Source organism: Carcharhinus amblyrhynchos, chromosome 14 (genome assembly GCF_965287045.1).
Source record: "Carcharhinus amblyrhynchos chromosome 14, sCarAmb.v2.hapA, whole genome shotgun sequence".
In the NCBI taxonomy this organism is placed as follows: domain Eukaryota; kingdom Metazoa; phylum Chordata; class Chondrichthyes; order Carcharhiniformes; family Carcharhinidae; genus Carcharhinus; species Carcharhinus amblyrhynchos.
In genome coordinates, this window is record NC_137337.1 from 28,450,014 (window position 1) to 28,464,778 (window position 14,765).

The 14,765-nt window shown below is 38.8% G+C and overlaps 1 protein-coding gene across 4 annotated transcripts in view; it reads right to left on the bottom strand.

The window, feature by feature from the left end:
• dync1h1 (dynein, cytoplasmic 1, heavy chain 1) overlaps positions 1-14,765 on the bottom strand; it is an 86,466-nt gene that overhangs the window by 53,093 nt on the left and 18,608 nt on the right. For 2 of the 4 annotated variants that reach the window (XM_080202497.1, XM_080202498.1), the window contains exons 17-36: positions 14,386-14,541; positions 13,722-13,835; positions 12,646-12,756; positions 12,333-12,542; positions 11,173-11,319; positions 10,949-10,966; positions 10,571-10,737; positions 10,306-10,479; positions 8,459-8,624; positions 8,133-8,321; positions 7,715-7,906; positions 7,061-7,343; positions 5,564-5,664; positions 4,898-5,057; positions 2,399-2,642; positions 2,078-2,261; positions 1,447-1,659; positions 1,092-1,330; positions 488-644; positions 162-389 (exon numbers count right to left, since the gene is read on the bottom strand). In XM_080202497.1, coding sequence (XP_080058623.1) covers positions 162-389; positions 488-644; positions 1,092-1,330; positions 1,447-1,659; positions 2,078-2,261; positions 2,399-2,642; positions 4,898-5,057; positions 5,564-5,664; positions 7,061-7,343; positions 7,715-7,906; positions 8,133-8,321; positions 8,459-8,624; positions 10,306-10,479; positions 10,571-10,737; positions 10,949-10,966; positions 11,173-11,319; positions 12,333-12,542; positions 12,646-12,756; positions 13,722-13,835; positions 14,386-14,541 — 3,453 coding nt within the window. The remainder of the gene's footprint in view (positions 1-161; positions 390-487; positions 645-1,091; positions 1,331-1,446; positions 1,660-2,077; positions 2,262-2,398; positions 2,643-4,897; positions 5,058-5,563; positions 5,665-7,060; positions 7,344-7,714; positions 7,907-8,132; positions 8,322-8,458; positions 8,625-10,305; positions 10,480-10,570; positions 10,738-10,948; positions 10,967-11,172; positions 11,320-12,332; positions 12,543-12,645; positions 12,757-13,721; positions 13,836-14,385; positions 14,542-14,765) is intronic. The other 2 variants (XM_080202499.1, XM_080202500.1) reach the window with 1 other exon arrangement.

Sequence of the window (14,765 nt, forward strand, 5' to 3'; positions counted from 1 at the left end):
CTTTTATTTCAATATACAGCTTCTAAATTGTCTGGTTCATAAAAAGAAAGATTCAGCCTCTGCCAAACCAATTCAGGATGCAAATATAAGCATGATCTTCCTGTTTTGGAAATTACAAACTTTCTTGCACAGAAAATTCACCAATAAACTAGATTGGGTACCTGAAGCATCGGAGAAGCAGCTTCTTGTTCCTCATCCTCTTTGCCCTTGCGTCTACGCTGGGCCTCATCCTCTCCCTCATCCAGAGGAATGTTACGTAGTCTAGCCAAGAAGTTGTTGAATATCATATCAGTACTGAGAACATCCTCACTAAACCATACCATTCCACATCTTGATACAGTGGCCAGCGTAGCATATTTCAAGTCTTGGACCTCAAACATAATTCGTACCTGTTGAAAACAAAATTTTACAGCAGCATATATTTTACGACTTGTCACTTTCTTTTGGAAGAACATGAATTCTGTACGTCCTTTGCAAAAATTCTTACATTTGGTGGAAGGCTGAGACGCTCTCCATTGGGCAGAGTAAGCAGTTTGTTATCATCTAGAACAGAATTCAAATTTTCTACCCATTCAGGATCCACATCACCATCAAAGATAATCCACTGGCGTTTCTGCAGTTCACCTCGTACGTTGTCAATAATCCTAAGAACGATAGTATTTACATAATTAACAACTTTTTTAAAATTATAAACATTTAATACTGATTTTTTTTTAAACCAAATTAAAAATTCACACTTCCAATGGAGGGGTAAGCAAGTTTTCCCAGACTGTAGCTAAGCCGAATTGACCAGATCTGGGGAGCCCCCTCCGCACCCAAGTTAGTTGGTTGCAACTTAATACCCAAATTAGGAAAGAGACTAAGAAAAACTAGGCTAATCCTTGATAGAAGCGTGAACATTTGGTTAAGATCAAACTTGGCTACCACATCACTGCTGTTGAATAGCCTACTGGCATTCAATATGGAGTCTCAATTGTGAAGGATGGCTCATTGGAAAGAGTGGAGGGTAGCTAACTAAACAGGGGATTCAACATCTTCAGGAAGAGGAGAGAGAAAAATTGGTGAGAAAACTAAATTTCCATTCAACTTACTTTCTAAGAACATGTGTGAACAATCCATCAGTCCATTCTCTAGTATTTGGGTCTAACGTTCCATATAAATGGTCCTTGCTGATAGCTTTGGGATCAATGATGTGAGCGACTCCTTCTACCCCCTCAAGCCGTTCAAGGGCCTTTAATAAAACACGCCAGGCCATACTTTTTCCACTGCCTGATGGTCCCACCATCATCAAACCATGGTTTATCTGAGAGATCTGATATAGCTGAAGCACCTAACATGGAACATAATTAAAATAACTTCGCAGTTAAACAGCCAAAGAATATACAAATATAATATACAATATTGGACAAGGCATACAATCTACAAAGACGGAAATTCAGAGCTCACCTTTTCAACCCACATTCCACCAACATCTTCACCATCACCATAGGTAAGGTACATTTCCTGACAAACTTTCTTCAATTCCTCACGCAATTTAGTCATTGCTCCTCGATGATACTGTACTCCAGGGAATACATCAGACAAAAGGCTAAAGAGCAATGGGATATCTTCTGCAACCAGTTTGGGAACCATTGTCTCACAGACACTTTGGATCAGAATCTGAAGAGATAGATCAATTCATGACTTCAGTAATTCGATACAAAAATGGTTCCACAAGTCTTAAAATCTAAAGTTAAGGTTTGGTTGATGTAGAGTCAGAAATGCTTATTTTTAAGATGTGCTCCACTGCACATTCTGAATGGAGAATGAGAGAGTACAATAACCAGTTTAAGATATTCAAGGAACATATCCAGTTAATTTAACCTTAACATCACAAACAAACATTTTACTTTATTTCTCTATTTTGTTGGCGACATGGACTTAAATAAAAACAAATTCTAAGATCAAAACAGCAATGGTTAGGCCAGGATAGCAATGAAATATATTTTAGTCTTAAAGGTACGTGTGTTTTTCTTTCACATGCTTAAATGACATAAAATTGCAATCCTTTCAGACAGTGTTCTGTTGAACAACTAACCTCTTGTTCAGGCAAGTTCTCTGCAATTTCTGCCTCATCAACATCTTCACCACGTTCTCCTTTCTCTTTCTTTATCTTCTGAATCCTCTCCCGCTTTACATTTCCCGCACTTACTAGCACGCTCTTCAGGGCTCGCAGGCCAAAATCATAGTGGCTCTGAGATGACAGCTGCTCATCACAAAGCCTTAAAAAATTTGAACAAATTCAATGTATGCCAGTTGTGTAACTAGAACATTTACTAAATTAACATGAAAGGTTTATCATTTCTCTCAATTATGCCACAAAAAAGTGAACCAGTCAAGAATAAGTTGAGATTCTTACTTGAAGAATGGAACAATCTTGTTTGCAAGGGTTTCAGCTGTACGGAACCCTTGTGAATACAACATAACCTGCGCAATGAGTTGGCGATCAGGTTTCGTCATGGCCAGACTACGGAAGAGTTTCTTCAAGTTATCTGGTAGGTTGGAACGACCGGCATAGCCTGGATTCATAGTAATGAAAATAGCCATATCTGCCCTGACTTTTACTTGTTTGTTGAGCAGCTCACATGTGATTGTAGGAGAACCTGAAAGAAAAGTGGTAAAGCTGAAATTACAAATTCAATGCTTCACATAATAGTAGTAGGCTGGTCAGCATCTCAATCCTGTTTCATCATTCCTTTAGATCACGTCTGAACTATTCCACAATTCTCCTGCTCATCTTGCAATTACAACTTAATTGAGAAAATGTCAAGAGATGGACAAAAGCAGAGGCTTAAATTACTTCAGATTTAAATGGTTATAGAATAAGGGAATATTCCACTGAAACGAGTAATAATTATATTAAAACTGTACATTTGTTAAATGGACGAGGAGAGTAGTAATCCAATTCATAATTTATATTTCTGATCTTTAAGAAACTAGTTTGGAATATTTTTGTATTGAGGGTGTAAAAATTGTATTTAAGGTAAATTCAGGTTATAAATGTTATTTAATAGTTTAAAAATTCATCTCTAGGCATGGCAGAATGATAACTAGGGGAGCAACTAAACAGACCAATGTGGCAGCTTTCAAAAGATTTGTGCAGGCTTCAATTCCAATATTAAAATCGTTTCAGAAGGATCCATAACATTACATAAAAAATTTAAGTTACTTCCACCCGATTGACTCGGCCACATCCATCGGATAGATGGTAGCTGCATGCTAAAAACCTTCTATATGGTGAACTGGCTTTAAGGGCACAGCCTCTTGGGCATCAATCTCTCTCTCTACAAGGGCTTTTGCAAGCACAATATGAAGGACATTGTCCCTGTTGACACTGTCAGTCACCGATGGCTGGTGACCTCTGGAGCTGTTTGGGAGGGCACTGGAAGAGGCTGGCACAAACCAAAAGCTCAGCTGGCCGATAAAAGAGGTCAATGAATTGTGCACCTTCTTAGCCCAATTTCTTCCTTGCAGCAAATGCTGCAGAGACTGCTATGCCAGAGTGGGCCTCAAGCCACGACAGGCAATGGCGAATCACCATGTAACAAATCTCACAAGGTGACTGCCACCAGTTCCCATGTACATAATATGCACAAGCTACTAGATTATCTTTTATTGGGTAGAAAATAGCCTGTTACAAAATTGTTACCCCTCTACTCAACCAAGCATCCCCACTAACTTAAATTGGTGTTCCTCCCCCAAAGTCCACAAATGTGACATCCCCAACCTTATCCAATCGCCTGTCCAAAACGCTATTATCTAGCTTTAAGTTATCTCAAAGTCTTGGATTAAAAAGGTACTAACTCTGGCTGCAACGTATTACATTTTTCCTTTACTTCTGTAGAACTGTAAACATCAATCATGCCTTCCCACTTCACCGTTCAGGGGCAGATCTACAGCAACAGTTACACCTCCTGACCTGTATTCACTTTTAAATCCTGAAAAGTCCTATTTCCTTACTCAACCAAGGGTGGTCTTAATTTATGGAGACACATGACCAGCTTCCATGTGGAAACAAAAAGACCCTGGTCTAACCTTGCAACACAGCCTACAATCTTATGACCACTGATTGACTGCTGATCCAAAATCAAGCAGTGGGTGTGTCAAGTTGCCTTCAAACAGTGGGATGGTTGTGGGCGAATTGTTTTCAGTCCTTGACCTAACATCATTTCCTTCCTGGCCTTTGATTGTGCAAAATATTGGTGACCTGTTGAATCAACAACTGAGCTTCAAATTCCATATTCTCATTTGATTTCCACCTCCACCTTTATTTTCAGCCCCCAGCTGCTAAGGCCCATACCTATACTTTTGGCATATTTAGACTCAATTTTACAGAGGTCCTCTCATTGTCCTTCTACTTAAGCAGGTCATAATTTAAGCTTGTCAAATATATTCTGTCCTGCATCAAAATTTAACTTATTCACTATACTCACTGAAGTATACTAGTTCCCTGTCTCAAAATGTAAAATGATCTTCCAACCAACCACTCCAGTGCCTTGCCCCATCTCAACAAGCTCCCACCAGTTTAGATTTTGTCCTTCATCTACAATCCTCTAACAACGGATTTTGTTTTTTCCCCTTTTTTGTAAATCTTAGAATTTTAAAACATATAAATACAAGTGGTCGCTGTTGGTCTGCACCATTCTCAGTTTTGCTGCACATTTTTTTAAAAAAAGTCCAGAGATACAGAATCAATTGAAGATCATGTACGTCAATGCAGAATACTTAGGCTAATAGCAAACATGCCAGCTGAAAAATGCAAAAGTAGCTAGATTGCTGCACTGTAGAAAAGCTGTAAACTTCCAGTATCTAGAAAGATCAGAACAGCACAAATCAAATACTGAACAATGTTACCTACTTCGATCACGGCTGGGATTAGAGTGCTCACGGAGTGCTTCCTGGATGCACTGTATTTGCTGGGATACAGCCGACAGCATACGCTCTTCAAGACGATTGAATTCATCAAAACAACCCCAGGCTCCCACCTGACAGAGACCCACAAATATACGACCCATGGCCTAATTTAAGGGAAAAAAATCAATGAGGTGAGGAAAACCTCTTAAAAAAAGTACTGAAAGCATTGTAGAAATTTTATGTAAAGCATCCAAAAATTGAGGCAATTGAGATCAGTAATAAGGAACAAATTAAATTACTTTATCATTTTGCTCAGTAATATAAAGTAAGTAATTGGAGGGGTTACATTAGTTTAAAAACTTTCCCACATCAGATCCTCCTTTCATAGTTAATACTAAATACCATTACAACTAGCCTATACAAGATACAATTCACGTCACTACTGCTCAATAGAGTCAGAGTTGCACACTGCAGAAGAGGCGCTTCAGCCCACTGAGTCTGCAACACCAATAACTAATCATTAAAGTTGGGCTAATCCCATTTTCCAGCACTTGTCCCACTGTCATTTATACACAGGCAAAATTCTATTATACTGGAAAAGTATTTCTGTTTTGCACAAGTTTAATAAAACACATTTGATAGATTGGCACCACAGTACTAAAATCAGCACCTGAAAATCAAAGGTCTCATCACAGTTAAAGACCAGAACAAAACGCCCAAGCTGGTGTCCAAGTGCCTTGACAGATTCTGTTTTTCCAGTGCCAGCGGGACCTAATATGGAACAAAAGAATTAAACACGAAACACACAAACCACTGCGGTAAGCACAGTGCTAGAAAATTAAATGTCACTTCACTAACAGATGCTGCTTTTAAAAAAACTAGCTAACAAACTAAATGCTTTGAAGTGTGCTTTTACTTTTGATCCATTTGAAATATCTGAACAAGAAGAACTCAGTTGGAAAAGACAAAAATTTTAACGTGGTCCACGTTAAGGTGTTTTTATTGGCCAATTTTAATTCCTTCCTTCTGTCCTGATATTGACCCTGGCTGAGAAATTGTGCTATGGAAAAACAGTGGGGGCGAGCAGGGGTGGCATTTCTCATGTCAGCCTATTTAAATGTGGAGAGCAATACAATTAAGCTTGACTGTCTACATTAGACATTCATTGATGCAAACTACCAATCTGTTTTGTGATAGGAACATAAAATTCCTAGTGCAGAAGGCAACCATCAAGCCTGCACTAACAACAATCCCACTCAGACCCTATCCCTGTAACCTCATGTATTTACCATTTTAATCCCCATCATACTAAGGGGCAATTTAGTGTGGCCAACCTAACCCACACATCTTTGTGGGAGGAAACTGGTGCACCCTGGAGGCAACCCACACAGACATGGGGAGAATGTGCAAACACCACAGTGATCTAAGCTGGGAATCGAACCCAGGGCCCTGGCACTGAGGCAGCAGCACTAACCATTGTGCCACCCCATCAGACTTATGTGTAGGTCATTTGCCTCATCAAGCCTGCTCTACCATTCAATAAAATCATGGCTGTGGTCTCAACTCCACTTTTCTATCTGTTCCCCAAAACCTTTGACTCCATTGTCTACAAAAAATTTGTCCAACTCTACCCTGAATAAACTCAATGACCCAGCCTCCACTGCTCAAACAGAATTCCACAGAAAATATTTTCCTACTTTCTTTTCAAGGCTGATTCTTAAATCCTGTTCCCCAATCCTAGCCTCCGCCAATGAGTGGAAACATCTGCCTGGTACCTACCGTCAGGTCCCCTCAGAAAGTTAGTGGGCAGCATGGTGCCTCATAGCACCAGGGATTCAGGTTCGATTCCCAGCTTGAGTCACTGTGTGGGGAATTTGCATGTTCTCCACATGTCTGCATGGGTTTCCTCCAGGTACTCCAGTTTCCTCCCACAGTCTGAAAGATGTGCTAGTTAGATGCACTGACCCAAACAGGTTTCACACTGTGACGACTAGGGGAATTTCACAGTAACTTCACTGCTGTATTAATAAACTTGTGACAAACTTTTTAAAAAATTCATGTTTCAAGATATGTTTATGATACCTTATCTACTGATGCCTAGAGGTCAACAGGAAAGGTCTTTAATTTTCTTTAGTGTATAATATTTAAGTTGTTGACCATCACCTACCAAATGGAGATCCTCCAAGACGAGCTTCCAAAGCCTGCGTCATAGTCAAGTAACAACGGTCTGTGAGAGGTGTCTGTACAAGTTTATCTTGGACACCAAGATACTCAAAACCATAATTAAATTTGGCATTAGCCATCTGTATGGATAGCTGCTGTAACACATCAGTTTGCTTGGGATCAAAGTAGAATCGCATTTGACTGAGCCAGTCAAAAGATTTAGGCTGATCTACTTTATTCTTGATCAGCGTCCTGGTTACATCTCTCTGATGTACTAATTCAGTGATCTGTAACAGAAAATAATGAATTATTAGAAGTGCTAGAAAGTTAAAATTCTATTTAGTACATTTTTGAGCAATGTGGCCAAGTAACTCTGGTGAGTCCTCCACTAATCTCTTGACATAGCAAAACTAAAAGTCTTAGAAAATCCATTCAGTATATGCCATCTTCTGGAAGATACTGGAGTCAACTATTATGTATTTGCAAGTTAAACATTAAATACCCAAAATAAATGTTAATCAGATTTTGAAAAACTACATCAAATGGCGAAAAGTATTAAAGACACATTAAGAATGTGTGTGTCAAGTAGATTGCTATTTAATAGAACTGTTCACAGCACTACTAATTTTTCCTGCAGGGATACAGGACATTCACTCACCAGATGCTCAAGTTTTCTCCTGCGAAGTGCTGGTTGCTCCATCAATACAGAATCTGCTAATACAGTCAACGTAGCTTCTACATTGACCAGGACTGGGGCAAGTGGGGACTGACCACTGCTGGAACCATTATTCAGGGCATTTTCCACATTTTCAGACCATGAGATCTGAGCTGAAAGGACAACAAGCTGGGCCTACATTTAGAGATAAATTAAGAAAATCTAGTTAGCCATTAGTGTTGTCTCTCGTGGTGTATTACAGCCTGGACAAAGCAAAGTCTGCAGTGTTCCAGTTTTAGAAGCAGTTGCCAAGATTTAAGTGCATCATAAGGAAAATAAACAAACATGCTGAAAAGGTTTTTAGAAATGGCATATTGCCACTTTACTGTATATTAACTATTCTTCACTTCTACATACATACTTGGTATTTATCAATCCAGGAAATGTAGTCTGCAGAGTCAATTGAAGTGCCTTGGCCAAAGATTCCAACTTCAGTGACTGACTCAGCCAACAATTTAGCCAGGGTAACCCTCATTTCCTTCTCCACCAAGGTTAACCACTCATTAATTTTAGGATGCTCAGTGATTGAAACAGGAGTCTTGAAAAGCACCTGTCAGAAAAATTATTCATCTCAACGTTACTTTGAAAGATAATTAAATGCATTTAAAACTTTCTCCCATATTTAAATCAATACACTTGTGAACTTCAGTAAAGCAAAATACATTTTAAGTAAACACTCAAAAATACCTCTTCTCCCTCACGCGATGCAATTCCCAAGACAACTGTAGCATCTTCATTAAGAATGATGCTAGAAACACCTGCAAACATCTTCTTAAAGTGTTTCTGCAGCTTAGCCACATTCTTACTGTTGCCAATAATTTCCAGCAAGTCCTCATCACCAACAAAATAGAACCTGAAAATCGGTACAAATATACACCATATTCACTGGTAAAGAACATAAGGCCATAAGGAACAAAAATACATCATTCAGCTTGAGTCTGTTCTGCCATTCTGTAAGACCATGGTTGAATTGCTACATTAACTCCACTTTCCTGCCCTGTCTCTATCCGTTTGTGGACAGCACAATGGTTAGCACTGCTGCCTCAGTGCCAGGGACCTGGGTTTGCTCCCCAAATTGTGCAAGCTCCACACAGACAGTGACCCATTCTCCCCTTGTCTGCGTGGGTTTCCTCTGGGCGCTCCGGTTTTCTCCCACAGTCCAAAGACATGCAGGTTAGGTGGATTGGCCATGCTAAATTCTCCCTGTGTACCTGAACAGACACTGGAATATGGCAACTAGAGAACTTTCTTCATTGCAGGTAAGCCTACTTGTGACTAATAAACAAACAACTTATTCCTTTACTATCCAATTATCAATTGAACTTGGTTTCAAATATACTCCCATCCAATTTCCTTTTAATTCTCTTCCTTGTTGAGCAGCAATACAAATGCTGCCTTGTACCTCTAAGCATATTTCATCCTCCTTGGCCCCAATAGGGACCAGCCAACTACTTATTTACCTGTGGATAAATGATTTCTGGGTTTCCTTTCATATTAACAACATTCTATTCTTGTCAGGTGTATTTTCTTCTTCACATTTCCTTCCAACTTATTGTATTTGGCCTGTTTTTCACATAATTCATTCTGTATGCCTCTCTTTTTTTTGTTTCAACATATTCTCTATCTTGTCATCCAAGGAGCCCTGATTTTGGTTCCCTTAGCTTTAATCCTAGTTGAAATTGTATTCGAAACAGCTCTTTAAAGATCACCCACGACTCTGTTGATCTACGGCTCCATTTTACTCAGGCTAGTTCCTTTCTCATTCCACTGAATTTTTTTTAGGTTGTTCCTTGCTGTTCTCCATTACTAAGCTAAACCTTTCATAGGATCACTCTTTGCCAAGTGTTCCCCCAGACATTTAGTCCACCTAGTCCAATTAGGAAAGAGGCATTATTGAATCTGAGAAATAATGTGGGATAAGAAAATGTTGGTCAAGGAAGTGCTCCTGGACACTTCTTAAATATCTCCTGCTCAGCCTTTCGATTAGGGTCATTAAAGTTCATCAATACTTTATAATTTTTGCACATCTGATTTCACTGTAGATTTACTTTTTCTTTTATACCTCTATGTGGAGGCCTACTGAATATTCCCAGGCGTGTGATCACCTCTCTCCCTTCGTGCCTCAACTTCAACGAAACGAATTCTGTATTTCTCCATCAAGAGTTATCCTCTTTCCAACATTACACAATTCTCCCTTCAGGAGCATTGCTAATCCACCAACCTTCTAAGCATATTACATCCTTCAACATTAAGTGCTCAGTTCTTACTGTTAAGTCAAACTATTTCCATTACTGCCCTACATCACATTCCCAAACAGCTACTTTTGCTTGTTGCTCACCAACCTCATTCACCATACTTTAATTTACATACATTCATTGCAAACCTGTCTTTGTAGTTAACATGGTGGTTCTTTGTCTGCTCAATTCTATTCAAGTACTGCTTCCTTCTCCAGGATGCTAGCTTTTTCCCTGTGCAATTTCTTTTTCCAGCACCCAATGCAATGCACTTTTTCAAAAAAAAATTCAATTCTCTACCGAGGGAAGGATGATCGCTCTCTCTCCAGATATTCTCCCAAAGCCTTCTGTATCTTGCCCAACAGATCTGCCAACCGTTCCAATGATCGCTGCACTCCTGGGATGTTCAAAACATCCATGACGAGGGGAGACTTGGTCACTTTCTTCATTAGTGCTAGGAACTCTGTGCTGATGCTGTTTAATAACAATAAAAATCAGAACATGCACTTCAATTTAAGAATTTTGAAATAACTGTTTAGCTTTAAATGTTAATATATTCAGGTACCTCTGGAATCTCTGAGTTTCCACAGGTAGCAAATGCTTAATGTCAGCGCTTCCTGTAAAGATGCCTTCAAGATAGACCCAGCGACGCTGGACATCAATCCATACATCAAAGAGTGCCATTATACGATTTAACTTATCTTCCCAGCTCAAGGCATCCTCTTCAAAGACCTACAGAAATGTTACAATTAGCACAGAAAGTTATATTGATTAGGCTTTTAATAAAATCTATAATCTGTTTACTACACAAGCTGCTTGGGAAAACCATCACTGCTGAACTCTACAAATATTTTGAACGGAGCAGAAATTCTTAGATGGCTTAAAACAAAAAGTAACTAAAATCTCACTGCATCAAAAATGACTAAAGACACACAGCAGATACCTTGTAATTTGGTAATGCCTAATGCAAGGTGAGCGAAAGCATGAAGGAATAGAAATTAAAATGCAAAATTATAAAAACATGAACACAAAAGCTGGAAATGTAACAATTGTAAAACATATGGTGGAAGGATGATTAAGTACAATTCAGAAAGGATTTCATCTCATAGCAAAAAAGGGCAAAGCATAAAGCAACATAATGGTATAAAAACTCTCGTAAGTACTTACTTTGTAGTAGGGGGACAGCTTCATGGCAGACACACTGTTGATGTGCTCTTTCACCTTGTTGAACAGATCGTCCCAGCCACGAATCAACCTACACTTATTCTGATAATTCACCAAGTCCAACTCATAGGAGTTCCACATTTCTCTAATCTGTAACAAGTTTTAGAATAAGATCAATTGCACAGAATTAAGCTCAGTGATCAGTATTTCAGACAGCAGAAAAGAATACCACTGGAATTTATCCTTGATGGTTACCTGGACAATAGTTGAACTAAATACATTGAATTACAAACAGGCTACTGGAAATTTGCTTTGTTTAGCACATCATCCATGGACAAGTGTATAATATTTAAATCTGTATTTGAACATGGGTCAAAATTTGCTAGGACAGCTAGAAGAATAAGACACTTGAAGCTGCACTTGAAGACTTAAGTGATAATGGAATTGGAGGCACTAACACATCAGCACTAGTCCTAAGAAAATGGGAGGCCACCGATTTACTCAACCTCAAAGAAAAGGCAAATCAAATTTGAAAATTACCTTTCATGCCTAGTGAAAGCTTTTTTTCCCTTTATTCTTTGATAGGATCGCTAACATTTGTTGTTCACTCCTAATTGCCTCCAATAGAGTGGCATGAATGTGCACTGCAGAATCAACCGCAGTGCTGTATTGAGTCACATGTCAGCCAGATCAGGTACGTTTGGCAGGTTTCCTTTCTTGGAGGCTGTAAAATCTAGAAGGCTCCCCCCACCCTGATTCTTAAATCCAAGTCCACCCAAAAAAAATGGACTGCCTGGTACTAAAACCACAAGTGCCTAAGTTTGCAGCCTGAACATTTGTCTGAAGGAACCCTGTAATCATCCAGATGTCAGTGTTAACTGTTTGAACTCAACTAAGCTACAGTTCGAGGATGGAAAGGATTCCTTTCTTTACAGGGCCTTTAATGGCTGCTCTCCTATAATGAGCCAGACGTATGAACTACAATTATTTTGTTTTACAAAGTAAATACTTTCTTTAACTGCATCTTTATATTTGGAGGCATTAGTGACATAGCTGGGTGAGTTCCTGAATAAGTAATCCTATTTTCCAGTACAAATCATACTGATTATGGGAAGTAATGGTGCAAGGATTTCAGTTCTCTCTCAATCCTGCCTGTAACAAACCTGTTTCAAGAATTCTTCCAAAGCCATTTCACCCTGGGCCACAAGTAGCACATCTTTAACAATAGCTTCATTTTTTTGCAAGTCAACATCCCATATCTGACCCAGGGTTAATTCAGACACCACCCAGTTAACATGGAGTCGTTTCATCAGCTGCTTCCAGTGGCGGTCTTTCAGGGCCTCAGACTTTAGCTCAATCACCAACATGTTAATCTATGGGGAAAAAAGGTGTAAAATTAGCATTTTATCATTTGGTCATACAAATGAACAAAATGCTTTCCTATTTTCTATACTAAACCCAAATTAAAGGACATACCTTCATGTAGCCCTTCAGAAGCCTCTGGACAAACTCGTATGAAGCATACTGGCGTAAACGAGCTGGGAAATTTTTTAGTTGGTTAAGCAATCCATCCAAATTCTGACGGAGCTGTTTTAATGTTAAGCAGAAATAAGTCAATGCAAGGTATCAATTGCCTATAAAACACATTAGCACTGTATCAAATGTTCTGTAGGGATTTCAACCAAATTTCACAGCAACAGAAGGCAACATTCAGAGCTCTGTATTTGAACATCATGTTTGCGAAGAGAAATAGTCTGGGAGAATACACGGACACTTGGTGGCAAGTCTGGGTGAAAGAGGAACAATTTTCAAATCAGCACCTGAAAACAACAAGGATGTTGGATTCCCAATGCTACTGAAAAATCACTTTCCAGTAATTACATATTTTGTGATAATCATTTCCTTTTTATATAAAAAGGACATTGATCAGACTACAGGATACTAGGATTATTTATTTCAAGCGTCTGATCGATCCATGCACGATTAAATGCCATTTTGAGATTTTCACTAGTTTGCAGGGAGAGTTCTGCAGCTACACATTATTCTGTGGAAACCAGTGGCTTATTTTTTAAAACGTGCGTCTGGCTTTCATCTATTTTTAAAGTCAAGGTTACATCAACATACCTGTTGCTGGAGGCTTAACTGTTAAGTACCTATGGAGTGTGCTAAGTATCTGTACTGAGGACCAATCTGGGCTCTGGGGTGGACTTAAGGCCTGACATGACTGAACTATGGCTCACTAGTAGGTTTCTGTGGTCAGCCAGTGAACCAAGATAGAGAGCATTAGCCAACCAACAATTAGGGTATAAGGATGGGTTTCCACCTGCAGTTTAGAAAATCTCCACAGAACATTTAGTTCAGCTTATGGACATCTTACTCTCTTGCCCTTTTGTCGCTCACCCTCAATCTCTGTCTCTTACTGAATGCCAAGCAGAATATTTATGTTTTCCAGTCAATCACCATAAGACAGATGAAGAAAACAAAGCTGTCTGCACAAATTTAAGCATTTTAATTTTAGAGAACTTCAAACATTTGAAAATATATTTTCATACTTTGCGTGGCTGAACTGAAACCCATGGTTGTTCTTTCAACTGGTCAATTTGTTCCCAGACTTTGGATAGCTCAGACCAAACTCCTTTGAGATCCTGCAGTTCTTCCAATGCAATCTGGTAAAAAGGGAGACAAATGATAAGTTTGAGAACTGTAGTTGAGACATCATTTGCTGAGAATGATATTCAAGTTGGTGTATGTAACAGGGCAATAATATTTTCCATTCACAGGCTAGCTCATTTTTTGCCTTTTGGAAAGGACATGTACCTTCAATTGATTTTGTACAAAATAGAGCAGATATTCTGGTAAGATAACAGCTTGTCTAAATAGTCCCTGGCAGATTCCTGAGACTAAAACAGGAGGATACTGCTTAGCCAAGCATTCAAGGTTATACCTTTAAATTAGTCATGTTGACACGGGTAATTGCCTGCCCATTTTATTTTAGATACATTTGAGACATCCAATACATGCAAACCTAGGAAATTGAAGCACCTGTCAGAACCAAGCTCTTCCTATATCATTGGTTCCCTTCTCTCCACCCCACCCAGAATTTAGACAACACTGAGTTTTTACAAAAGGACAGAATCTATCATTTTCATTACTTGCTGCTAGAAATAATTGCATAGCAGCATAAAACCTCATCTTCAAAGTTCTTAGAATACATACCTGTACTCGTTCTTCACTCCCACTGAGCAATCCAGTATCTGTAAGCTCCAAAGCCTCTTTGGCTTTGGCACATTTTTCACGATCATCTTTTAGACGACCAAATTTTCCTTCGTAGATAGTGAGTGCTTGCAGTGCATCCTCTGGTCGAAGGTTCCCCTAATATCCAATTTAATTTTTATAATTAATATACAAAATTAAAAGGTGCTTTGAATATGTAACTGCAAAAACAGATGCCTTAGATGGAAAAATTTTTAAAACATACTTGTAAGCAATATTAAATTTTGTTCTCTAGCTCCAAACATTTTAGATGCAAAAGAAATTGTTTACTGGCTAAATGAACTTGCATTTCACAGTTTTAATTATAATAGGCACAATCTTGA